Here is a 27,439-nt window from a genome sequence, read left to right on the forward strand (position 1 = left end):
TGGCATACAGTGGAGTGAAGTGTCGTAGAGTGGAGTGGCGTAGAGGGTCCTAGAGTGGAGTAGTGTTGTAGAGTGGAGTATGGTAGAGTGTCACAGAGTTGAGTAAAGTGTTGTAGAGTGGATTGTCACAGAGTGGAGTAGAATGGCATAGAGTCCCATAGAGTGTCATGGAGGGGTGTAGAGTGGAGGGGCATAGAGTGGAGTAGAGTGCCATATACTGTCATGGAGGGTCGTGAAGTGTAGGGGCAGAGAGTGTAGGGGCAGAGAGTGTAGGGGCTGAGAGTGGAGGGGCAGAGAGTGGAGGGGCAGAGAGTGGAGGGGCAGAGAGTGGGGGGGGCAGAGAGTGGGGGGGCAGAGAGTGGGGGGGCAGAGAGTGGGGGGGCAGAGAGTGGGGGGGCAGAGAGTGGGGGGGGCAGAGAGTGGGGGGCAGAGAGTGGGGGGGGCAGAGAGGGGAGTGGGGGGCAGAGAGTGGGGGCAGAGAGTGGGGGCAGAAAGTGGAGTGGTGTGAAGTGGCATAGTGTAGACTATGCATCGTGTGGGAGCACACCTCCATTACAGACAGCACATTTTTAATTGAAATTACCATTACATTTGCACATAGAGTTATACTAATAAAACTATCTATCGCACAAATAATGATGTGTGGAAATGGTATCACCTAGTGTATGGATTTGTTTTAATGATATAAAAATATTTGTTTCCACCACACTTCAGAATTACAAAACAAAGTGCTTCATCTGTACTTTTCTAATTCCGATATATCCTGAAGTATTTGCATAGTTAACTTACAGACATTTAAATTGTGTTGTGCACTAAATCATTTTCTTTGCCAATACCAGGCAAGATTGTCACATAAATCCTCTCTCTTAGAACTCAGAGAAAGAAAAGTAAACACCAAGCTCCCTTGGAAGACAGGGCCTGACATTTGATCGCTGTTTTTAAGCACACAGCAAATGTGACAAGATAAGAACAACATTTAAAGGCCTGTTGTTGAAAGAAAGGAGGACTCATGGAAGAATAGAAGGAGCGATGGGGAACAAGCTTTGCTCACAGGAGGGACGAAGACATGCAGGACAGCCATAAACAAATAAAGCCAGCAAATAGAAAGCCAGAACATATGAGATACAAACAACAATGCCAATGGTAACTTATGGGTGGAATGCATTCCCAGGGAAGCTTTCAAAATGCACACAAGGAGTCATTTTGCATCCAGACAACTTCACTGTCTGGTCTGCTTCGACCTAAAAAGGCATATTCGAACTTCAGCCGGATTATGTGCCTTGGTACACTTGAAGTTTTTTTTTTACGTAATGTCCTACAACACGTAGGAAGTGCCCGTAAAACAGAAGTAGACTGGCCTATGCTGAAACTGGAAGATTTCACACCGGGTTAGTGCCTCTGAGAGACTAGCTGAGGCTAGGTGTAAGACTAGTGTGAAAATGCCTGCTTGAACAGTCCACTGCATTACACAGATAAAGGGTTGTACAGGCAGTCCGTAAATGCACGGCTTGTCCCATCTACTTTGCCTATCACTTAGCCTGCTGCGCCATTGTTGATACACGTTTTGGTCTACAGCTATGCTTCCTCTCACGCTAGAATAACTCCCCAGTATCTGCTTCATACATTTTTTTATTCTCTTCTTTTTACAAAGTTTTATATAACGCGAACTTCACCCGAAGGTATCGGGTAACAGAGCGCTTTACATAGCACCAGTTGCGTTACATGAGGACACATTCATTTTTAGGTCACGCCTGAGCCAGCGCATGCGCTGCGAGACATTTAGTAAGTGGGTTTTGAAAGTGCTACCACAGGCTTTTTCTGGTCTCAAGTTTGCGGTTACGCGCGCAGCCGCCATCACGGGTCATTAAGTGCATCGCGATCACTTTCACTTTCGCGGCCGCGTCACTTTCACGGCTGCGCGGACAATGCTTATTTACGTTATTTCTGCGCCTTTGCTGCGTGAGTAAGTATTTTTCCGTGCCCTATACCATAGGATTTCAATCGAGGCTCAAAGCCACGTTTGCACGATCAGATCGTGAACAGAATGACCCCTTGGCGGCACGGCATGGATCATCAAGGTGCGCGAACGTTCTTCATACATGTGTATACAGTTTCAGTTCTTAGAAAATTGCAGCGTTTCCAATTTACTCGTTAGTATCTGTGTTTTGTGTGCATTTTGTTCCGTACGAAACCGATGTTTAGGACAGCATTCCTAAAATTCCTGTATTTGACTGTTTATTCTCTTAAAAATTTGACAATCCTCGCAGGATCAATCCCACAGACACACCCCCCACCCCACCCCTAATGTTTGCTAGTGATTCATTGTCCACCTGCAGTGACATGTTCGGCCGTAGCACATTTTATGAAGGCACCATGAATGGATCAAGCGGGATCTATTACTGAAGCCTACAGGAGCCGAGGCATTTTGGGTTATGAAGTGCTGCCTTGCAACATCCCTAGTGCCTGCAGTATGTTGCATAATGGGCCGTCCACAGGCTTGTCTTCCTAAGCCTGTTCGCGAACACGAGGGTTGTTTGTAGTGTTGCTGTCTGTGCTGTACTTCTCTGTGTTAGTGTGTGCATGTTTGGAAAACGTCCACTACTGCTTCCTGTGTTGCAGTGACAAAGAGCGAAGTGTGTGTTACACAGCTGCTGCCAGTGTTATGCGTGAGGGGCTCTTGCACCGTGATGCCTGTGTTGCGTGGATACGAGACTTCTTGCTGCTGCATCTCCTGGCCCTGGGGGTGTAGCCTGCACTGATGCTGTCCATACTGGACCAGTTTCCAGAGTGCAGAAGAATGGGGGAAGAAGCCTACACTACATGGTCCTTGCTGTAACAGTTGCGTATGCGTGAACAAAGCTGTCACCATCACGGTCCATGCAGATCATGCGATTTCTGTTAGCATGAGGGGAGGTAGCACAGTAGCTTCTGTGTCTCGTGTTGTGTGTGCGCCTAACAAAGCTCGCCTGCTGCAGGACACTGCTGATTCTGCAAGCGCCATAGCAATACTGAAATAAAATATTTCATGTTATCTCATATGACGCACTTCTGCCATTGGTGTTTATTCTCGTTTTATTCTTGGGGTCTTATGACGTGTTTATGCACCTAAATATCCGTTTGTAAGAGATTTTCAGTCCCTGGATCAATGAGACGCAGTCTGCCTGGTCCCTATTGCAGGAATGCGCAGTTTGCACATTGCTGACCATCACACTACCACCTGCATGACCTTCTGTGCTTTAGAAAATGCATGAGAATGCAACGTTCATCTAAAGGCGTACTATTGAGTATGTGGAATGTGTGGGCTGTGTTGTAAGATGACACGCTGACATATCTGGATGGCCTTTACTATTGTGATGGTTAGAAACGTGTGTAGTGTAGGATGGGTTGATGGATGGGTGGGCACTAGACCGCAACCGTGCAGATGCAGAGCTGAATGTAATTTCTTGTCGATTGAGCATCTTTGCTTATACATAATGTCTTTTCTAAGTATGGTAACTAAAAACTATAATAAACTTGATCCCAATTAAGGATCAGTATACATTTTATGGCACAAGCGAATTGGGTTGTCAGCTTGTGAGTGTCTTTTACACATGCGTTGACATTAGTATTGTTCACTTGTCCTTTTGTGACCCGGTGAGTAATGGACTAGCAGCTTTTTATCAGCCTTTTATGTTTAAATCTAGCTGCATATTTTTAACGTGGGTATGAAAATGGTTTGCACCTATTGACACTTATGCATCTGGCATATACAGTGCTGAATGCTTGATGTAGTGGCCTTATTTATTTCTTATGTTGCAGTTAGGAATTGAAGGCCCATTTCCACCGGGTGCACACAATCATCTGCTCTTGGACTAGGGCTCTAATTCTACCACTAGTATTGGTACATTGGTAGGGCAACAATATGCCAGTGGACTGTTGCGAACAACATGCTGCACAGCACCCATTCTACCCTACAATAATAAAAACATTAGGAAAGCCAATATCTCTAGCTAAACACTTATAGGGTCCCAAAAGCGAGACCTATTGGCTATGCCAATGCTTGCTTGTTAGGAACGTGGAGATTAAGTGATTTGCCCACAATCACAGGATGTTCAGTGTCGTTGCCGATACTCGAACCCAGTTCCCCAGATTCAAGGTCGACCGCCCTAGCAGTTAGGCCAACTCCTCTCCCCTGCTTTTGACCCTATCGCTCCTGCTTGAGGTTAATTCTACCAGTTTTCCCGACCTTCCAGCTTACCCTGCATAAAAACTCAACTCATTGAACCTTGCTCACCACATATACAGATTTTATTCCTTATAGGTATTTCCTCCTCTCGCTGTCCTCTCTTTCGCGTTATGCTGATGTAAAACCTTGCATCACTCTTCATAATATTTATAGTGCAGCCCTGCACCATATAGATAATTTCTCAAAGGCTGCCTCTACTTTATCATGCCTCATATTTGGTCATTAAACCCCAGCCATACGTCTCCGCCTCGCTGAACCCCAAAACCATAAGAGACATCATGTACAAGCGACTGCTGGCATTGCCAATAGCGGAATTTAGCCGGTCCTGAGCAAATCAGCATACAGGAGGAGCATGTCGACTGTGCCACTACAAACGAGAATTATGGCTACACCTTCTGTGCTGCTGCCCGGCCTTAGCAAACGAGAGAAGAATCCTTCTTAGGGAATTATATCTGAGCGAAAAAGCAAGCACCTGCCTTGAGGCTTCGGCAATATGTTTCTCACAAAAGGAAACCCACATCCTGGCATGCTGTGGAACATTTATACATTCTATCAGAGAAGCTCTCCAGCCCTGCTCTGGTCCCCGACCTCGCCCAAGTATAGTCCAAAAACTGATCCCGGATTATTTTAAACATAGGACCCCGAAAGAATGCAGACTTTGTCTTGGAGGAAAAAACGGAGTCCAGAAACCTTCAATGGTTGTATCCCCAACAGTCTGACTTAAATTGCTATAACGTCGCAAAGCACAAGCACTTTATATGAGATCTAGGACCAAGGATAAGAACTAGCGACGCCCGAGGGGAACTGAAAGGAAGGAAGACGAGGACAACCCATGAGCCAGACGGGTGACATTCTCCACCGGGCTGATTATAGAGTTACGGCCAAAGTCGCAAAGCAGAAGCACTTTACATGACAACTGGGACTAACGTTAGAATACATGGTGTTCAAGGAGAACGGAAAGGAAGGAAGATCTGGAAAACTGAGGAGGCAGACTGGTTTCACTCTCCACCGGGGCCGGTCGCAGAGCAACGGACCAACGCAAACATAAAAACAAGCATTGGAAATGCAATAGGTCTCGAATTTGTTGGAGCTATTGGTATTGTAAATGGCAATATTTTGTACTTTGAAAAAGGTCTTGTGTTTGTTGGAGCTATTCACATTGTAAATGGCAATGTTTTTTATTTATCCTTAGGGTTCTATATAGCACAAACTTAACAGCCTCTGTTGTGAATTTCGATTCATCAAAGTTTTGTGAGCCCTGAAATTTGCACAAGTAAAGTGCTAACAGTATAAATATGGGCACTGTTTAATAAACGAAGCCACTGCAATACAAGAGCAAAGGTGACCGAGTGACTGCTTCTGGGTTTACGGAGTTGCTTACACTCACTGCCCGTTAAAGCTAGCTGGCCCGCTACTATGAGTTTATCAAACTTAATGCTATGTTTTCTTATGTTATGTTATGCTATGCTATGTTTTGTTATGCTATGTTTTGTGTATGCTATGCTATGTTTTGTTATGCTATGCTTTATTTTGTTATGCTATGCTATGTTTTGTTATGCTATGTTTTGTTGTGTTTTGCTATGCTATGTGTTGTTTTGTTAGGCTATGCTATGTTTTGTTATGCTATGCTATGTTTTGTTATGCTATGCTATGTTTTGTTATGCTATGTTTTGTTTTGCTATGCTATGCTATGTTTTGTTATGTTCTGTTATGCTATGCTATGTTTTGTTGTGTTTTGTTATGCTATGCTTTGTTATGCTATGTTTTGATTTGCTATGCTATGCTATGTTTTGTTATGTTCTGTTATGCTATGCTATGTTTTGTTGTGTTTTGTTATGCTATGTTTTGTTATGCTAGGTTTTGTTTAGCTATGCTTTGTTATGCTATGCTATGTTTTGTTATGCTATGCTATGTTTTGTTGTGTTTTGTTATGCCATTTTTTGTTATGCAATGCTGTTTTGTTCTGTTTTGTTATGCTATTTTGTGTTTAGTTATGCTACGTTTTGTTGTGTTTTGTTATGTTATGCTATGTTTTGTTATGCTATATTTTGTTATGCTATGCTATGTTGTGTTTTGTTATGCTATGCTATGTTTTATGCTATGTTGTGTTTTGTTATGCTATGCTATGTTTTGTTATGCTATGTTTTGTGATGCTATGCTATGTTTTGTTGTGTTTTGTTTATGCTATGTTTTGTTTTGCTATGCTATGCTATGCTTTGTTTTGCTATGCTATGCTATGTTTTGTTATGCTATGCTATGTTTTGTTATGCTACGCTACGTTTTGTTGTGTTATGCAATGGTTTGCTTTGTTTTGCTATGTTTTGTTATGCTATGTGTTGTTGAGTTTTGTTATGCTATGCTATTTTTTCTTATGCTATGCTATGTTTTGTTATGCTATGCTATGCATTGTTTTGCTATGCTTTGTTATGCTATGCTAAGTTTTGTTTTGATACTTTTGTTATGTTATGCTATTTTTTGTTGTGTTTTTTTATGCTATACTGTTTTGTTATGCTATGCTATGTTTTGTTGTGTTTTGCTATGCTAGGCTTTGTTTTGTTATGCTATGTTTTGTGATGCTATGCTTTGTTATGTTTTGTTATGCTATACTATGTTATGTTATGTTATACTAAGTTATGTTATGCTATACTATGTTATGTTTTGTTATGCTATGCTATGATTTGTTATGTTATGTTATGTTAGGCGAGGCTATGTTTTTTTATGTTATGTTGTGTTTTGTTAAGTTATGGTATGCTATGCAATGGTTGTGTTTTGCTATGCTAGGCTTTGTTATGCTATGCTATGTGTTGTGATGCTATGCTATGTTTTGTTATGTTTTTTTATGCTATACTATGTTATGTTATGCTATACTATGTTATGTTATGCTATACTATGTTATGTTTTGTTATGCTATGCTATGATTTGTTATGTTATGTTATGTTAGGCGAGGCTATGTTTTTTTAATGTTATTTTATGTTTTGTTTAGTTATGGTATGCTATGCAATGATTGTGTTTTACTATGCTAGGCTTTGTTTTGTTATGCTATGCTATGTGTTGTGATGCTATGTTTTGTTATGTTTTGTTATGCTATGCTTTGTTTTGTTATGCTATACTATGTTATGTTATGTTATACTATGTTATGTTATGTTATACTATGTTATGTTATGCTATACTATGTTATGTTTTGTTATGCTATGTTATGATTTGTTATGTTATGTTATGTTAGGCGAGGCTATGTTTTGTTATGTTATGTTATGTTTTGTTAAGTTATGGTATGCTATGCAATGGTATGCAACGCTAGGCTATGTTTTATTAGGTTATGTAATGGTATGTTTTGTTATGTTAGGCTATGTTCTGTTATGCTGTTATTTTATGTTAGGCTAGGCTATGTTTTGTTATGTTATGCTATGTTATGGTGTATTAAACTACTGTGGATTTTATAACATCCAAAAGCTGATGAATGGAGCGGGCTTGCATGTCTTTGAGCTTGTGCGCGCTCCCCTCCCTCCCCCACCACAGTACTTTGCATTTTGCCCTGTGTCTGTGTTTAGTTATGCTACGTTTTGTTGTGTTTTGTTATGCTATGTTTTGTTTTGCTATGCTATGCTATGTTTTGTTATGCTATGCTACGTTTTGTTGTGTTTTGGTATGCAATGCTTTGCTTTGTTTTGCTATGTTTTGTTATGCTATGTGTTGTTGAGTTTTGTAATGCTGTGCTAATTTTTCTTATGCTATGCTATGTTTTGTTATGCTATGCTTTGTGTTGTTATGCTATGCTTTGTTTTGTTATGCTATGCTATGTTTTGTTTTGATATTTTTTGTTATGCTATGCTATTTTTTGTTGTGTTTTTTATGCTATACTCTTTTTTGTTATGCTATGCTATGTTTTGTTGTGTTTTGCTATGCTAGGCTTTGTTTTGTTATGCTATGCTATGTTTTGTGATGCTATGCTATGTTTTGTTATGTTTTGTTATGCTATGCTTTGTTTTGTTATGCTATACTATGTTATGTTATGCTATCAATGGAAGCAAAGCGTGAAGGCGATACACTGAGGACAAATGAGTGTGTGGCAAAGGAGCAGAGAGTGATGTAAAGTTAACTAAGGACAACATAGGAGGAAGGGAGAGATGGAGAAACATGATGCAAGCGTCGATGTATAGTCATGAGCGAGGAAACATGAAAATCTGCTGCGCGCTGACAAACACACTTGCTGAAGACAAAGTTGAATGGAAGCACAAGCGATTATCCTTACCGTTTGTCTGATCGTGCCTTTACATTTATTTACATGCGTTAGAGGACACGCGCTGTAGATGATATGAAATGAAAGTACAAGCGATAATCCTTCACGCTTGGCTGCATGCGGTTAGTTGAAGATGGGTAAGACTTCCCTTGAAATCACAAGCGCGTATGAATCAAGGCTCAGCAAAATAAAAGAAAATCAAAGGCGGTAAAAGGCTTGAAAAGTTTGTAGCGGTGAAAGTGAAAGTAATCGAGCAGAGCATCAAAGGGCTGGGTGAGAAGGGAGGGGGGAATGCAAGGGTCAAAGCGGCTAAAGTGAAAGAAAGCTATAGAGAAGGGAGGGGGGAGTGGGAGCAGCTGTGCACGTGCATGTGATCGTGCACTCAAGGTTTAGGCCAGCCAAAACTGTGGGTAGCACTTTGAAAATCCCACATACAAAATGTCTCTTCGAGCCTTTGGCTCGCGAGACCTAATAAGCCTGAGCCACATGATGGCACATAACACCTGCACTTTATCAGGACTTTTAAGCTTTACAAACAAGATTTTTTTCTTTTTTAAATGCTATTTTACTGTACTGAAATGGTTTTAATGAACTTATGCAAATAAATAAATAAATCTAAATCTACTTTATCATTAGTCTTCTTAACAAAGAGCCTCCCGAGCTGGACAACACTTTAGATGACAATTCACCAACCAACATGCGTCATCTTTGTTTTCTCCTTTGGCTACGGTCATTTATAGTTCTTCAGTTTACTGCTATTGTTATAATCACAGATGACATAACTGAGCCAGTGAAGATACCAGCTCCAGACACTATGCATATATTAACATTCCTTTTTTCAGTACGTTCTCCCCTTTGGGAGCTGTATTAATAAAATAAACATGTTTGCCTTATCAGATTCCAGCGCCTGTTCTATCTCCTGCTATTCAGCAACACGGGCAGAGGGTCAAACATTTACTTCCACCTTTTAAAAACAAGTGCAGACAGGGATACATACTGAACAAATTTGCATGTTGGTCCTTGTGGGCAGAATCCAACTAAATAGTTGGTGCACATCACTCGTCTTGTATGTCTGTGTTTGCACGAAGGACCTGTTCCAAAGAATAAAAAACATAAAAACATAAGATGAAGCAAAATAAAGTACATTTATAAACTACAGTGTATCATTTCTGAGTAACGAATGAAAGATTGTAAGAAAGCACTAACCATAAACAGAAAACGTGGGACACGAATACTTTTTACTTACATAGTTATACAGCATATACCACTCCTCTGATTCCCTCTAGTACAGGGAGACCAAAAGAAGGGCTGTTAATCAGGATTTTAACATCAATCTAAGACAAACATTCAATCACTATATTAGATTCCCCATATTATCAATCACTGGGTCTCGAAATAGTTGGAGAATTGAACGTTTTAATGATTATTTCTCCAATCTGTTTGGCCACCACAATGCATATGCCATTATTGCTCTTGGACGATATTTGAATTTATATCTGCAGACAACAGATAAGGCATTATATATTATTTGAGCGGGGGAACTGAATGATCACCTTTGTACCCTGCCATCGAAGAATGTTTGTCGGATGGTTAATTCTTCAGAGGGTGTTGTCCAGCCATATTATAAACACAATTTATAGATTTATATGGTGAGGCTTTAAATAATGTTCTATTAAATTTAATTTTACGTTTGCTAGTGACGTTTGTGCTTTATCAACTTTTTCCTTACCTACATCTAGCACCATTAAATTCATTCCATCTAGCGAGAACATAAGACCCATTGCTTCTAATTTTTTAGTTTATACAAACTGAGTGAGTGACCATAACCTAATAACAATGCATATTAAACTGGGAACTTGTCTGATTAAACATCCTGAGACTACAGTCCTTCTTTTCTTACTTTAAAAAAATAAAAATTACCGGAAGCCCTCTAGCCGCTTCACTTTCCCCAGGCGATCTACCTCCCATAGTGGTGTCTGCTCTGTGAGTTGAGTCTCCCAGCCATTCATTTTAGTTGCCTTATGCCATGCATCGACCACTGTCAGTGTGTGTATTGGGAGATATGTATTTCCTCTCCCCTTCCGATATAACTCAGTCAGGTAACTACCTTTACTCATTGCCCATTGGTCCACCCCATATGCCGGCTCCTCGAGTCGTGCAAATACCCAACCATTGATATTAATAGGTTGAGAGGCCAAAAATATTTTCCAACGTCTGGAATCCCCCTTTGTATACTCCTTTCTGAAGTTTCTTGAGTGCAATCCTGGAGCTGGGCTGGGCTGGGCTGGGCTAGGCTAGACTAGACTAGACTAGACTAGACTAGGCTAGGCTGGGCTGGGCTGGACTGGGCTGCCCCCTCCTCCCCCTCCCCAGCAGAGTTCGCTGCTCGGAGTCAACAGCTTGAAAAAAGGTCTCCGGTATCTGATATGGGGTGTTCTGTACTAAATATAGTAGGCGTGCGAGGGCCATGATTTTAAATAAGACTGCTCTGCCCATAAGGGAGACTGGTAATTGCCTCCAATGCGAGGCGTCCTCCTTCAGTCTGTCTAGCTGAGCCTGTATATTTAATTGCATAAATTCCTCCTCTGACTTAGTTATCCATATGCCCAGATATTTAAAAGTCTCTTTTTGAACCATCTCCTGGCATGCAGATGTCAGGGCTGGGAGCTCTTCTGCCAGGGAAAACACTAGGGATTTTTTCCAGTTTATTGAGTATCCCGAGTATGCACCGAAAGTCTCTATTATACGAATGAGCCTATGGAATGTTTGCTGGGGTCTGTGGGCATAAAGCAGGATGTCATCCGCATACAGGGATATGCATTCTTCCCAACCCCCACCAGATCAATGCCTCTCACCAGCGGGTCTCCTCATATCCAGGTGGCCAGCGGCTCAAGTGCCAGCACAAACAGCATTGGTGACAACGGTCAGCCCAGCCGAGTGCCCCTATGGAGTGTAAAGGCTCAGGATATAGTTCCGTTAACTCTTACCCATGCCTTCAGGCTGTATATAATAGTCGTATCCACTTCCGTAGATTTGAGCCCAATCCAACCTTGTTCAGAACGGCAAATAAATATGTCCATTCAATACTGTTGAATGCCATTTGAGCATCTAGGGACAGGAGAGCCGCTGATACGTCTGGATGCTTTTGGGTCATATGCATTATGCCGTAGAATCGGCGCAGATTGAGCCTAGTGCTCCTGTGCGGCATAAAGCCGGACTGGTCCGGGTAAATCAGGGACTGCATGTTATGTTATGTTATTCCATTTTATAGAGCGCGGCTAATACCAGAGGGTGTCCTGGCGCTGTAGTACAGAAGATCATCCTGAAAAATGGCAGTGCAAAGGTATTAAGAGGTAGAAAGGCTGGTCTTGAGCGCCTTCCTGAATTCATGAATGGGTTCAAGCGATTTGCAAGGACCTTTGCCAAAACTTCGGCTTCAAAATTCAAGAGAGAGATGGGTCTATAGGACTTGCAGAGATCGTGGGGTTTACCCTTTTTCAGTCTGACCACTATAGTCGCCATCCTCACGTCTTCCGGGAGTTGACCCACGTCTCTTGCCCACAGGAACATATCGAGCATGTGTGGGCGAGCTTCCCCGCCACGCACTTGTACAATTCTGTAGGAAGCACATTTGGGCCTGCCGTTTCCCAAGACTGGAGATCTTGTGTGGCACTTTCTACTTCCTCTACACTCAAGTCTAGGTCCAGCGCCTCCCTATCTTCCGTCCCCAAGGTCAGCAGAGCCATGTCTTTCAGTAGTTCATAACAGTCCTCCTCTCCCAGTTTGGTCTGTGACTGGTAGATGTTCTCGTAGTACTCTCCAAATACTTCCGTTAGCTCTGCCCCAGTTCCACTCTGCATGCCCTCTCCTGTCCGAATTTCAGAAACCCAGTTTCGACTCCTATCCCTTCTCTCCAGCGAAGCAATTAGTTTGTTCGCCTTATCGCCCAAATCATATACCCTCCTCTGTGTGGCAATCGCGTGTGTACAAGCAGGGTTTTCTTCCAGGTACCGGAGTTCCTATTGTTTAAGTTTGAGTGCGTGTTTATGTTTAGTTTCGCCCTTGGATCTGAACCCAACTCCCGCTCAAGATTCAATATCTCTTGCTCCAGTTTGTCACTCTGTGCTCGTTTTTCTGTGCGTTTAGCCCGGATTGTCGCTTACACAAAATCCCTGGCCACCACCTTATATGCCTCCCAGAGTATAGAATCAGATTGCACAGAGCTGATATTTTCGGTAAAGTATTTGTCTGTACGCTCTTCAAACCATTCCCGAAACTCCTGGTCCCTGAAAAGGAAGGGGTCCAGCTTCGACAGGAGAGACCAATCCGGCATAGGGCCATACATGTGGTCCCCCATCAGCAAATAGTCAGATATCCCTCCCGCCTTGGAACACCCTCCCTGGAAAATTCCCACCGATGTAGTGTGTGTAAAAATATAGTCCAAAGATCCACCAATCCCAGTGCGGTCGCAAAGGTGCTCAGTGCTCGGTGTCTCCTCACTCTGGAGGCCTTCGTGTCGTTCATGTCTCCACCCAGAATCACGGTGCCCCGGGGCAACTCGAGTATTAGTTTGCTAAGGTCAGGGAGCGTGGTCCCGTGTAAACAAAGGGGTATATATACCGAGCAAATGTTCAAAACGTATCCCCCCCACGTCCCGGACAGAGCAGTGTACTGTCCTATGTGATCGCACCATTTGTGATTCACTACTAGTGGAAAATCATTTTTAATGAGTATAGCAGTACCCCTAAATCCCGTTGTAAATCCGGCGTGTATCAGGAGTGTATAGCCGAATCGATTCAGAGCTAAGTCATTATTACATTTGAGGTACGTCTCTTGTAGGAGCACTATGTCTGGTGAGTGCCTATGTAGATATTGTAACACCATAGTACGTTTTATCTGGCCTCCCAGACCACTCACATTCCAAGAGAGTAGTTTCAGCTTTCTAGTTTGTCGCACAGCCATCTGGGAAACTTAAGTATGCCTTCCCTCCCTTCCACCCCCTGCAAGTCAAATCCAACCCCCCCCCCCCTCAGAGGATCAATGTACATCTGAAGTTCTCGGGTCACAATCCTCTGTTGACATAGCCTTGTTTCTGAAGCATTTGTAACCCAACTATAAAAGAGATGGAAAAAAAAAAAACCTCCCCCCTGCTACCCTGCCTGGTAGGTCTACAACTACCCACATCCCCAACTAGCGCCTGACGCCCAAAAGGAACAGTCAACTGACATAGGGCTGATGAGCACCACCACTTAGCATCCCCCGGGGTCCTATTCAGCCGCAAAGTCTAGAGTGTCGCTGTGTTGCTTAGTCCAACGCAGTGCCCCATCGTGGCCGTGTGTCATTACTTCATTGTCCATGGCTTCAGGCCTTGACTCCCATCCCACAAGTCTTGACCTATACCTGTAATGCTTTGTCCACAGAATGTTCGATCCCTTGGAGCCAGGCAGAGTTGTTATTTTCCAGGTTCCGCCGCTCTGACTGTAGGACTCCTCGAGAGTGAGCCTCTAGACCGTTCTCTGACCTCTCGTCCTCCGCTTGTCGATTCGGGGACCCCGGATTGCAGTTCTGGCTTCCCTGCCAGTCCTCCTCATGTCGTCTGCTGCGTTTCTAAGGGCGCCACTCCTCTAGCCATTGCTGAACCTCCGATGGGGCAGTAAAATACCAGGACTTGTCATTGTCAATTACTCTGAGTTTTGCTGGAAAGAGCATCATGTATTTTATTCCTTTCTCCCTCACAGCGCGCTTCATCCCATCGAAAGTGCGTCGTTCCTGCTGCACCCTCAGGGTAAAGTCTGGGAAGAATCATAGAACCGAATTTTCATAGAGGAGATCCCCGTTCATCTCGGTCCCTATAGTTTAGAATCCTGGCTATACTTGTTCGAGGTGGGGCCCCCGGCCTCGGCAGAGGAACTGGAGCCCTGTGTGCTCTTTCCACCGTAAAGAAGGTTGAGAGTCTTTTTGGCTTAAGATGGTTCAATATAATGTCCTCTAGGTACAGATCCATGCTCGAGCCCTCTGCCCCCACTAGGACCCCAACTACTCTAATATTATTGTAGCGGGCCCTCTCTTCCTGATCCTCCAACTTCATTGCCATTTGCTTGTGTTGATGTGTCAGGTGCTGTACTCTTTCTTCCAGTTTGCGTGCTGTGGATTGTAGCTCTGCAATGTTCGTTTCAGCTGTGGTGACTCGCTCTGAGGTCTTATGCATATCATTAGATTCATCTCAATCGTGACCTTATCTATCTTTGTCTCTAGGGTCGTACCCAGAACTTGAATGGCCATCATAATTGCTTCCAGGGAGGGTTCCGCCATCGCTTCGTTGTCGCCGATCGCTCTGTCTTCTAACGCTGCTTGCTGTGGGACTGCATACTTATCCAGCTTGTTGGATTGCACCAAGGGGTGGAGCACCCTTTGGTTTTGTCATGGCAGAGTCTATCTCTGTTATGAGCTGTGACTACCCTGCGTGGCTAATAGTAATCCGGACCAGCCGTTAGACTTCTGTGAAATTTGCTCTTGGGCCGACGAAGTGAGGGCAGAATATTGGAGAGCCCCCCCCCCCCCCTTGATCCGACAGTCTCATCCGCAAAGTTATGGCCGGTTAGTGGCAGCACTTCCAACGCGTTTCTCTCTCAGAGGGGGAAGTGGATCATCATTCCCCTCACAGCACTCAGCCGAGCGATCAGGCCTCTTTCTAACTGAACGACGGAGGCTTCTTAGGGTGGGGACCCTCTCAGCGTCAGTTCTGCCCAAATTTGCTGGTGGGTTCGGGGCCCTCCTTCCTTCGTCTCACTCGAGTCCCGGGCTCACTTTGTCTTCGACTTGACCCCGGCATCCATGGCCAAAGAATGTTTTGGCCACAGTTTCATACGCCCATTGTCAGCCGCCCGGGGCCCATTTCTATATTTGGGGGTAGCTCCCAGTCAAGAATGGGGACTTACTCCAAGTCTACTGTTTCCCCCGCTTTATTTATTGACTCCAGGGCTCCTCTTACCCTAGTGGGACTGGGCCTTTGGCTGCCACTTTCATTAAGTCCCCTCAGGCTCTCCAGACACTGACCCCACAGTCACCGCAGGCCGCCCGGAGTCCACCTCCACCCTCGCGGGTAGCGCTAACCAAGCTCACCGGCCCTGGAGCAGGCTTGGCTCCTCCCTGGCCCACATCCCAATGTTCCGGATGTTTGTAGTCTCTCAGAGGGTCCCGGCACGAGTCAGCCGACTCGATGGTTGCGCCCGGGACCCGCTCCGTCTGTTGGAGTCTACCGCGCTCCTGCTTGGCACAGGTGATGTATTTTGACGGGGGTCCGGTCTCGATCCCCGAGCCACGGTCCTCTCCTGCTTCACGTCCAGGCCTCTTGCCCCGATCTGGTGCTCTTGGATTACGTGACTCCGCCCACGTCACCATCACTCTCCAGGCCTTCTGGCCGCACAGGCCTGACTCTGTCCCTCTCAGGAGTAGGCTCACATGTCGCAATTTTCCTCTCTCAGCCCCAGGATATTGCTCTGGGGTCCTCGATACCTATTTTCGTCGCACAGCTGCCGGATTATGTGTGGATATTGCGGGCTTTCTAAAAGGCCCCGGCGGAGCACTCACTCTATGCAGCCATCTTGACTACAGTCATTCCTGAGGTGGTGAGGAGTAACGGTGTTACGAATATATGGAGTAGAGTGAACCCAGAGTCACTACTGTTGGAATTAGTAAGTGACAATGTGAGAAATTTTGATGTTTGCTTGGATGAATCAGTCGATGATAGGACTATCACGCATGCTTTTGATGTAATTTCTAGCGTAATTAAGACAGCATTAACTACTTCAAAATGTGCAAGGGGGAACAAGTTACATGGCTGGATTTTTTCCACGTGCTCGAGCGCCCATAAAAAAAACAACCTTACGAGTGGCCCTAAGTAAGAAACAAATAAATATAAAAGAAGTGAAAATATGTGGATATAGGTATAAGAATATATGACGAGGAAAAAAGCTCTAAAAGAAGAAGTTTGGACACCCATTGGGCAGCTAGTGAGACCAAAGATAATACAGCATTTTGGAAAGTCAATCAATCTGCCATATTTTAGGGAATCTTGAGCCTTGTAATTGAAGCCCAGATTCCCTCACAGGAGTGGGTGGCCCATTTTGGAAATATTTATGCGCAATCACATGTTGAGAGCACATTAATAGCAGATGAAGCTATTATCAATAGTCAGAGTGAAAAAGCCCTTGGCTAGATGTTTTCCCAATAGACATTTCTAAGAAGAACCTAGATCTGTGGGGTCCCATAATAACAACTTTTGAGGGCTACAACTAGAAGTGGTAAGTTTGATACATGACACATTCAATAAATGTCCCAATTTATAACAAAAGAGACAGAGTTCACCCAAAGTCCTACCAACTGATTTCCATACCAGATTCCTTACATAAGGTAGTTGGGATGATTTTGCTTGTAAGGCTGGAAAGTTGGGTGGAGGATCAAGATATTTTATCTGAAGTACAGTATGGTTTCCTCAAAGGTTTATCTACTGTCGAACAATGCTTAAATTTAAATGTCCTAAATGCAAAAAAGGGGCCATTCATTTGGCATTTATGGATCTCGAGTGCTTTTTGATTGCACCAGTCACTCAAAGTTGTGATCTGTTAAAGTGGCTATGGGGGTGTAAGAAGCGATAATGCAATTTCTTAGACAATTATATGCAGACATTACAGTGATAGCTTGCTCTGGAGTGAATGGGTAGTTTTTGAATTCTAAAGAATTAGTAAAAGCATGGGGCAGGGTTGTGTCCTTGCCCAATTTCTTTTAAATCTGCACAATAATTATTAGCAATATGATAAGTTAGAATTTAAATCTGCACAAATATATTAAGTTAGAATGGTTTTTAGTAGGCCAAGGTAGGCACATGCCACAGATTGGCTCACCCCCCATTCCAGTTTTGCTGTAAGAGAATGACTCCGTTTTGACGGCGCACAGCAAATGGCTTAAAGAAATTATTGGATTTTTATATAATTTAAGAATAGGCTGGATCTTAAAGCTGATCGCTTACTATGATTTGTGGACCTGGAACCTTTAATCATGTATTCGGTTTGCTTGTGTGTTAGTATGATAATGGCATATATCTAGCAAAGCCACTAGGTTTATATGACTAGGATTGCAGCTGGATTCTCTGGGTAACAGGGTGCTTTTGCAGAATATCAGTAAGCTGCAATGTGGAAACATCTATTGCAGCCATTTTAGATTTGATACCAAGTTGCGAATGAAACCCCTAAGGGAGATGGGCAAAATCTACAGGACAAATGTGTTTCAGTACCTATATATGGAGTAGCTGTCTGGGAGTACACCAATGTAGACAATTTACAGAGGTCTGAAAATGCATATCTTCGAAAAATGTTGGCTGTACTGAAGAGATGTGTGTTGACAGATTTCCAATTTAATTTGGTACACTTTTTGGTCTCTTTCACCAAGCAGTAGGACTGGTCTAGGGATCTTCCCAGGTGTTAGACAAAGAAGGGGGACTGTGGGCTATTAGAGAGGTCCAGCATACATGCCCAGGCTAAATGTAACGAGAAAGTGTATGCAGTTCCTGATATAGGAGGGCTGAGGGGGAGAGAAGGGGTGTCCCTGTAGAAGTCACTCTACTCAGTGCACTTTCCATATCATGTTTTTTCAGAAATATTATAGTGCTCCGAGGGCCGGCTTTGTTAAGCCACTATTTGCAAAGTTACATTTTGCACAGTGTAGACCAACTCTCATATTCCTGCAGCCTAGTCTAGTCTAGCGTTTGTGTAAAGCGCATGGCTACCTGGAGGCCTCCCAGTGCTAGAACAGACATCGCTGGTCGTCAGATAGCTGCAGAGTTTGGAAGATTGGTAGCAAACAGCCACGTTTTTAGGGCTTTACAGTAGGAGAGTTTGTGCTCCAGTTGGCGTAACTCTGAAGGTAGGGAATTCCAGAGTGTAGGAGCCAGGTAGGCCATTGAATGGCCTCCCCATTAGATTCTGCGGATCTTGGGGACATTCAACAGGAGTGCTGATGAGGATCTAAGAATTTTCCCTGGACTATGGGGGATGACAAAAGGTCTTAACAGTACAGGGCCTTTTTTATTAAGTGCCCTATGAATAAAATTGCATATGGTCTTGAATTGAACTCGAAGCTCCACTGGGAGCCAGTGAAGTTCTGCCAGAACCTTTTTGACAAGACCGGTGTCTCAGAATGTTCATAAAAAACCTAGAAACAGCATCTTGGACAACCTGCAACCTTTTGACCACATATAGTGGCATGCCAAGGTAAAGGGCATTCTTGTAGTCCAGATGCGATAACACAAGGGCCTGAATGATTAGGCTTCTGGCTGTGAAGGGGAGAAGAGGGAGGATCTTTCTCAGCAGTCTCAGAATGCCAAAGTACCTAGCAGCGAGTTTTTTTGCTTGATGGTGTATCATGAGGTTGGAATCCAGTGACATCCCGAGGCTCTTTATCATGTTTTTTGGGCTAGGGAGCCTGCTCAGGCAGTCCAGCTAAGGAGTGGGGGATAGTGCAGCAAAAATTGTTGCTCAACAACATAACCGCCATCTTGTTTTCATTGAGCTTTAGTTGGCAATTGGCCATCACTTTGGCTAATTCATGTAGGCAAGGGGTCAGGAGGAAGTGGCTTGAGATGGGGTTGGGAGAGATTCTAACCACCAACTGGGTGTCATCGGAGTACGATACCAGTGACAACACAAAGGACTGCACAATTTCAGCCAGGGGATACATATATAAAGGTTCAAAAGTGTAGGCCTCAGGGAGGACCCCTGAGGTACCATACAATTCAACGGAAGGCTAGCAGCATAGCAGGACTGCTCTACAACCTGGAAAGTTCGGTTTCCCAAGAAGGAGGAAAGCCATCTTAATGCTTTGCCCTCGATGCCAACATTTGAAATTCTTTGAATAATAGTTGAGTGATCTACCATAGCGAAGGGTTTAATAGAATAATGGCAGCAGAATCTCCTAGATGCAAAAGCTGTTTAAGTTGTTCAACCGCAGCCCGTAAAGTGGTTTCTGTACTGTGCTGTGGTCGGAACCCCATTTGAGCGGCGTGAAGGTCTTCATTGGATTCACAAAAGGCGGAGAAATGTGTGTTGACATGCTTTTCCAGGAGTTTAGAAACTCTTGATAGCAGCGAGATTGGCCTATAATTACTCAAGCAGAGGGGCTCAAGATTAGATTTCTTAAGGTGTGGTTTAAATATAGCATGCTTCCATTGGGTGTTGGGAACCTGTCCATTAGTGAGGGAAAGATTTAGCAGGTCTGTTATGACAGGGGCAATGCTTCCAGACCTTAAATGGAGGCTGTGGAGGGGGAAGGTTCTACTGGGGAACCTGATTTAGCAGTGTTTCTGGGATCGCTAATAAGACTCACAGTAAGGCTAGGGTAGACCAGGCAGTTCCCTCCTAGTTTGTCTAAAAAGTGTGTTTTAGGTAGGAGGTCGTCTGAGTCTAATCTTTAAGGGAAGAAAGAGTAAATATCCAGTATTTTCTTTTGAAAAACAGTGCCACTTTGTTGTAATGTTCTACGGAGACTTCAGAGTTAGAAGTGGCTGGTTTAGTCTCTGTAATTTCGTTGAGGATCTGGAAGATCTCTTTAGAGGAATTGGAGCAATTTCCAATTTTTGTGGAAAAGTAGGATGCTTGGATACTTTTATTTCTGAGTGATAAAACCGAATTGCTTTTTTATACTTGAATTTGCTGACGGCGTCATAGAAGTTTATCCAACTTCTTTCCAACCATTTACACTCATTTTTCAGGGCCATAAGATGGGCATTAAACCAGGAGGATTTATTGCCCCTATGGGTGATCTTGTGCTTCCTGATTGGTAAGACTGTCTAGTAAGCCATCAATTCATCCAACCCAATCTGTCTAGCTTCTGCTAGTTATATCTGGTGGCCCAGGAAAATTAGAAATATGTTAGCAGAAAATTGACTAGTAGTTTTGCAATGCAATCATAATGATTATCTTGTTTTGTCACTTATTGATGATGATGAATTATGAATTTGATTGAGGAATTGTCCTACTATATAATGTAATCTTGGATAACTGGATGTGAAGATGGTTTTAATGTAAATCGAATAAGGATTTAACTGACTGACAATTCATTAAGTTATTGTTTGCTACTGCCTTAATCAGTCCAGTTTTGATTTTTGGAATACTATTTATCTTGACTTGCATTAAAAAAAAAGCCATTTTGAGTTTCCAGAGTGTACAAAATTCCTTCAACTAAACATTATTTCATCTGACTGAATTTAAATTTGTCTCTTCCCACCTTCATTCCCTACACTAACTTCCAGTAAACCAAAATATTATTTTCAAGACATCTTAGCTTATTCACAGGATATTTTATGACTATGGCCCGAAAAGTCTTCCTTGGAAATTTTACAAACACGATCAACCATGTTTGCCTAAATCCCAAGACCCTATGTTGTCTTAATCCCCAAATTTAAAATTTTAAAAGTGGGGTCAAGCATCATTCTGGGTGCAAGCTGCTTGAATCTGTAAACAATAACTGCTTGCCCTCCGCAGAGAGCCTAATCTTCTAACATTCAGAGACTCCTTGAAAACCTGACTTTTCTACACTGCAGTCCAGTTCCTACCTTCAGTGTGCTGGTTAAGTTGGCACATCGACAGCCCCAAGAGAGGCCCAGAGAGTGAATGTGCACTTTAAAAATTTCTATAAATAAATTCTTAGATGACTAGAAAGCCATGACTATTTGGTAAGGTGCCTATATCCCATTTAACCTGCACATCACCCCAAATTAATTTTGAGAGTTTACAAGGTAGATTGCGGAGGGCGAGTCTGAGTGATATTCAAAAATCAACATAAAAGCTTCAGTAATACCATGTACAGTGCTCTTCTGCTCTTTGGCTAGGTTTGTGCTACAAAATATACCATATACATACAGACATACAATACCAACATCTAGATCAGCCATATTGTATCCATCTGTTCTCGTTCTGCACCTTGCTACTCTGTAGTTTAAGGCAATCATCCCATTTGCATCCTTACTAATGCGTTAATTGACTCATGCCACCAACTTCACCCCGGTTCCGTGTGCCATTTTAACATTGAGCTGGTCAGAGGAAATCTCTTTTACTTGGTATCAAATAAATTCCGAAGCCTCCAATTTCTCCATAATCGGGTTAAGATTATTCTCTGGATACTAAATGTAGAGTATGACGTCATCAGCATACAAACTGATGATGGCTTTATAGAAAGCGAAACAGGGGAGTACTTTCACATGCTAAGTATGCTAGTGGGTCAATTACCATGGCAAATAGGAGGTGGGCATCATGGTGCAAAAAGCTATTCCGTTAGTATGTATTGTAGCAAGTGGATTTATACTAAGCAGTGAGGTCAGTTTGAGGAAATATATACCCAATCCCATAATTTGTTTGGAATAGATTTTATTAGTTTCGCTATACATAGTATAGACAGCAATGCGATATATGCCAATTGTTAGTTCACCATCAACAGTATTACAGTTTTATACATGCAGAGATGAGTCAATCCACCTAACTAATAAAAGATAGTTGGAGATTGCCAATGTTCTCTAGCTGCGTACATTCCTGCAGTATAGTGCCTCACGCTGTTGTGTTTCATAGGGCACCCCAATATAGGCTTTAGTAGTATCCTGACCCTTCACCTACATTTACTTTACCATTACACTACATAACGGATTTTGGGATTGACCTTCTACCTAGTTAAGCACTGCATAATATGTTGTGTGGTTTTCCCCGAAAACTAGCCACATTAATTATGCATGAAGATTCTCGGAATCATAGCAGGATTACCATCCTCTGCATAATAACTATATATAAGGGTCATCCCTTCCGTCATCCTCGGCCGACATGACACAGCAAGGTAGAATCCCCTAGGGGAACCTTTTGGGTAGATATACACCATATCTTTGCCAGGCAGGCAGAGGAGAAAGACTTCCATGCTGACACACTGACACGAGACGCTGATGTTCCTGCATGCAGACACTCCAGCTTTCAGTGGTCCGACATCTCTCGCGGGGTGTCCAGCTCGACACCAAGACTGGGTCCCACAGTCTCTCATTTCAAGTAATGGGGTTGGCTTCAGCCTAGGGGGATTCTTGGCTCTACACCTACATACATGCTAGGTACACTTGGGTACATCTAGTTAGGGTTGCATCATAGGTGTAAGCATTATTATTGTCATGCATTTATATGCTTGCATATATTCATTTTTTTAGCACTATGGTAGAAATCTACCATACATTTACTCTGTTGGCGCTTAATATAGTTTATATCTGTTTCTGTCTTATGGTTGTTACAGCACACCTATTGTACACTAGAATGACGCTGGTTCAATAAATGGTTATTGAAAACGTTCCCACCATTTATTATGTATATCTCTCTGAGGCAAAGTAAGCATGTATGACGAAGCAAAAAGTAATGTACGGTTTCCTCGATCCCTGATGTGACAGAGTTATCATGTTCAATAGTTGCCAAAAACTATCCTCTCCTTCGTAAGAGGAATTAACAGTGGCACTTTGAGCTCGATGGTATAGAGGCAAACATACCTGGTGTGGGTGTCTGGAATCAGTCTAGACACCAATACCACAGTCTATGTTGTCTACACGCGCATATCCTATATAGGTTTATAGGAACTACAGGACAAAGCTTGTGTGTAACCTTGGGAAGAAGTCCGCGGCATCCCTACCTCAGTAGAGCTGCATCCCGATATTCCACCCATTTAATAACCTCAGGTCTCCATTGCGTGAGATGAGGACCCAGAGGGGTTTTCCAAGCCATCACTAATTGTCGGTGGGCTAGCAATAATGCCAGATCTATAAATTTAGTCAACATGCATCTCGACCGAGGGCGGGGAAATAAACTGAGTAGACAGTATAGTGGGATTTCAATATGGGGCACCCAGTGGCCATGGCAATAAATTGAGTCATAGTAGAACAATGAGTGCCGAAATTTGCGAATAGCCCACACAATGTGCAGGAAATCCGGCCCCTCGATGGTGCACCTAGGGAAATTAGCGCCTGTCTCAGGGAACATTGAATTTATCCTCCCCGGAGTTAGGTTTGCCCTGTGGAGGAAATATTATTGGATAAGTCTGAACCAAGCGTTTCTAGCCATAGTAGGATGTTGGTCCTGTTTCTGTTTGTGATCAGGGTGGCCACGTCCTATGACCAGTGAATCCAGAATCCTCAAAGTTCCACCTTAGCCTGCCGAATTGATACATTATATAATAATGTAATCACCTTGAGATATTCTGCAGGGCAGTGTGTATCGGTGGCTCCACTGTGCCAAGCCTCTAATGAGCCTGTAACATGGCCCTTATGATGCCATAAAGAAGGAATTGTTGGGGGAGGATCCCCCATTCATATATAAGGGCCTGCAGCTCTTTAAGTGTATCTTGATCAAAAAAAAAAAAGTCACCCATTTGGCAATGCCTGGTGTGGTCCACTCGTGCAGTTTGCACCAATCACCCAGAGTATAGAGGACACTCAAGACCGAAAGTAAAGTTCTCGGGCTGAGGGCAATGAGTTTGTCGGAGCACCCATGCCCAGACATGTCGTAATGTACAAAAAAGGATGCCACCATCAGTACCATGCCACTCCATGTGGAGAAATAGGTGAAACGGAGTATCTATCCTGAATATCTGCGGCCTCTGGTGTATCCCGGGGTGCCACCCTCTGCCGAGTTGCCCAGACTGGTTGGACAGCCAGGTAACAAAGCTCAAAGTCTGGGACCCCTAATCCCCCATCAATGGTGGGTAACCGCTATTTGGGCAGCAAGATCCTATGCCTCCTCAGACCCCAGGGCAAGGACAGTAAAAATCCGTCCATCTCACGGAAGACTGCACTGGGAATACTAACAGGGAGGGCAGCAAGAAATATAATAACCAAGGAAGGACCACCATCTTTGCAAGGGCCAGCCAGCCCATAACAGAAAGTGGCACCCAGTACCTTCATTCATAGTGCTTCAAACAGAAGAGACCATTAAATGGAATTAATTGCCTTTTCAACATCAAACAGCACTTCCACTTTAAGTACCTCGGGTTAATCAGATGTAAGACAGACAACGGCCTCCAAAGAGTATAATTCATTGATCTGCCAGAAATAAAGCGCCCTGACGGGGGAGAAGAAGCATTGCGTTCTGAAGCACCAACCTGTTAGCAAAATTTACGTGAAAATAATTGCTATCAAGATTTTTACACAAATTGGTCTATATAAAGCACATATGCCGATAGATTTACCAGTTTTCATCAGCAGCAAAACAAACGCATACCTATCTACTCATTGGTGAAACATTCCCTTCAGAAGTGCTTCCTCATACGCCTTCATAACATGAGGAGCTAGCAGCCCAGAAAATGACTTGCAAAGTTCTATGAAATGGCTGTTGGCCTGGATGGCTCAAGTCCCCAGCAGCAGTGTAAGCATCCCTTTGCATCCAGAAGGGATATAGGAGAGTAGTGAATGCTTACACAGAGAGAGATGGAGTGAGGGAGCGAATACCTGCTGCATGTAGAGCAACAAAGCATTTGCCAAATAAGCATACATGACGGCTACCCCTGTGCTACTTCTTTTGGGGCATTACTAAGAAGTCCGGGCATCCTTTCAACATACAAAATCCCAAATTAATGACCTTGCCCATGCTAGTTTTGATCTTTGCTGGATTGAGTCATGGCCTTAACCTCCTCACTTAATTCCCTGATTTAGGATTGCAATAATAGGCTATGCAGATTTACATGGGGTCAGTTCTGCTCCAAACTCCCATTACACTTTGGATACAGTTCTGGGCCAATCTTGCATGCTCATTTACAGTCCTGCACAAAATCTCTGGTGGTAAAACTAGTTGGTGGTAACAACATTACCAGCAGATTTCGATTTTTCATAGCTTAAGGTACAAACATTTCGACATTTTGTTTTTACATTTATTTGCTTTTGACGTCCTGGAGCCATTTGCTGGTCAAAACATTTCACTGTAATTCCATGAAGCAATAATGTATTATCTTTGCAATTTAACAGAGAGGCTGTTCAACATTAAATCACACCACAGCATCATTTATAAAGTCTTCCCATCTTAAAAACCTTATTAGTCATTGTCCTCATTTAAAGGTGGAAGGTGACGGCACAAAAACAGATGCCCTGTCTGCCCACCTCTTCTCCTGCTTCACCGATAGTGACCTTCAACCTGCACCAACCACCGATCCCATTCTGGCCCTGGACAGAAAATCTTACAAGAAGAAAATCACCCGCTTATGGAGAAATCTGTAACGAGATTCCCATATACTGACCAGTAGTTTGAGCGTATACGTGTACCACTGACATAGGTGACAGAAGATTTGGCTATCTAGGATGACATGGCAGAACTTCCATGTTTTATTTTCTCCCCAAGGAATTGCTGAAATGCATGGAGGAGCCGTGTCAGGCTGAAATGCTCTTCACTTGTGTTTGACAGCCCTAAACATCACTGGTGTGTTGGAGGCGCTTTCCAATCCACAGCAGCTGCCAAGAATAATTGATGTCCATAATATTTTTATTACATGATGGGTCTAGCATGGATTTTTCGGGATGAGCCTCTGCATCGGGGACAGGGGCCCCCGTTTCTCAGCAAAAACCCCATGAGCTTTCGGACCAGACTAGAAGTGCGCGGCATTGAATATCCCATATAGATGAGCAGGTTCTAGCACTCAAATGATTGAGGTTTCTTCCCTTGTTGATGGGGTATTTAGAGCTCTTTTAAGCCAGATGGCATGCTGCATTGTGGGAATGCCACTATCATTATTTTCACCCAATTCATTGACTCAAACGATATCCATTAGTGGTTGGTGTTCTGTCAACACGTTTAACTAATAAATTAAAAGGGGTAAGATGCAGTATCTGACTATATGACTCTCAAAAGACGGTGACCGTTTGCCATTGAAGAAAACCTGCACAGGACAAATTCAAAGTCAAAAATCATAAAGTTTTATTCAATTTTAAGAGACATTACAGAAGGCAAAAAGTACTTAGCGAGATTCAAACCAGCATCAAAATGCATGTAAATAACGCCAATTGTGAGAAGTCATAACAAAAGGTAAAGCTGCAGAGCAAGTAAATGGGCAGAACCAAAATATAGTTTAGCAAAGGACTCGCATAAAACTGCTCAGTTCAAGAGTCAAAAAGAGTCTACACATAAATCAACAAGAGAACCAGCATGAAGTCTGCCTCTGTGGAAAGAGACTAAAATTCTAAGTATAAATAAAATAGACAGACTAGTATAGAATCTGCACAATTCGAAAAACAAGAAAAGTCTCCAAGTATAAATCAACACAGACCAACATAGAGTTTGCCTTCAAGATAATAAACAAATAGTCTGGCAGCCATCCCAGAAAGGGCACATTTATAGGCTTCAAACGGTGAAAACCCACACACTCAATATGGTGTGAAGTGAGATCATAGGGCTGTACTAATAAAGTAACATGACAAGAACCTATCAACATTGAAGAAATTGTATTACATGAAGGAAGAAACATTTGAAAATACCTACATAATGATTAATAATGGAACACACTTAGGCACACAAACAAGTGAAATGGCATTGCACTATTGAAGAAAATAAAATACAATAAGCTGTTTAAGCAATGACTGAACTATAGTTGTGGCCTGGGCAGCAGCCTCGAAATAGTTACTTGCAGACCACATATCCCAGATGCAGCTTCCTTCCAGGAACACAAATTATTACATTTTATAATGAGCTTCTACAGCAACCTGGAAATTAATTCTATTTTGCTTAGTTTCTGAAAAGGAAAAACACAGGAGAGAAACATGCACATAGGAAATGCATTTATGTAATTTTAAAAGCCACGTATCTTTAGCAGTATTAAAATGGATATCAGTGCACAATTAGGCAGCAATTGACAGTTCTGTCAATCGCCGCCTAATTGTCCTAACCTAAACACACCTAAATAACCATTATTTTCTAATTATTAACACACTT

The 27,439-nt window shown here is 43.0% G+C and overlaps 1 protein-coding gene across 3 annotated transcripts in view; it reads right to left on the bottom strand.

Annotated features, from left to right (window-relative positions):
- Positions 1–27,439, bottom strand: part of CPSF4L (cleavage and polyadenylation specific factor 4 like) — a 168,929-nt gene that overhangs the window by 57,739 nt on the left and 83,751 nt on the right. For all 3 annotated transcript variants that reach the window (XM_085617344.1, XM_085617346.1, XM_085617345.1), the window contains exon 5: positions 9,460–9,553. In XM_085617344.1, the coding sequence (XP_085473470.1) occupies positions 9,460–9,553 (94 nt within the window). The remainder of the gene's footprint in view (positions 1–9,459; positions 9,554–27,439) is intronic.

The sequence above is a fragment of the Triturus cristatus genome, chromosome 7 (genome assembly GCF_964204655.1).
Source record: "Triturus cristatus chromosome 7, aTriCri1.1, whole genome shotgun sequence".
In the NCBI taxonomy this organism is placed as follows: domain Eukaryota; kingdom Metazoa; phylum Chordata; class Amphibia; order Caudata; family Salamandridae; genus Triturus; species Triturus cristatus.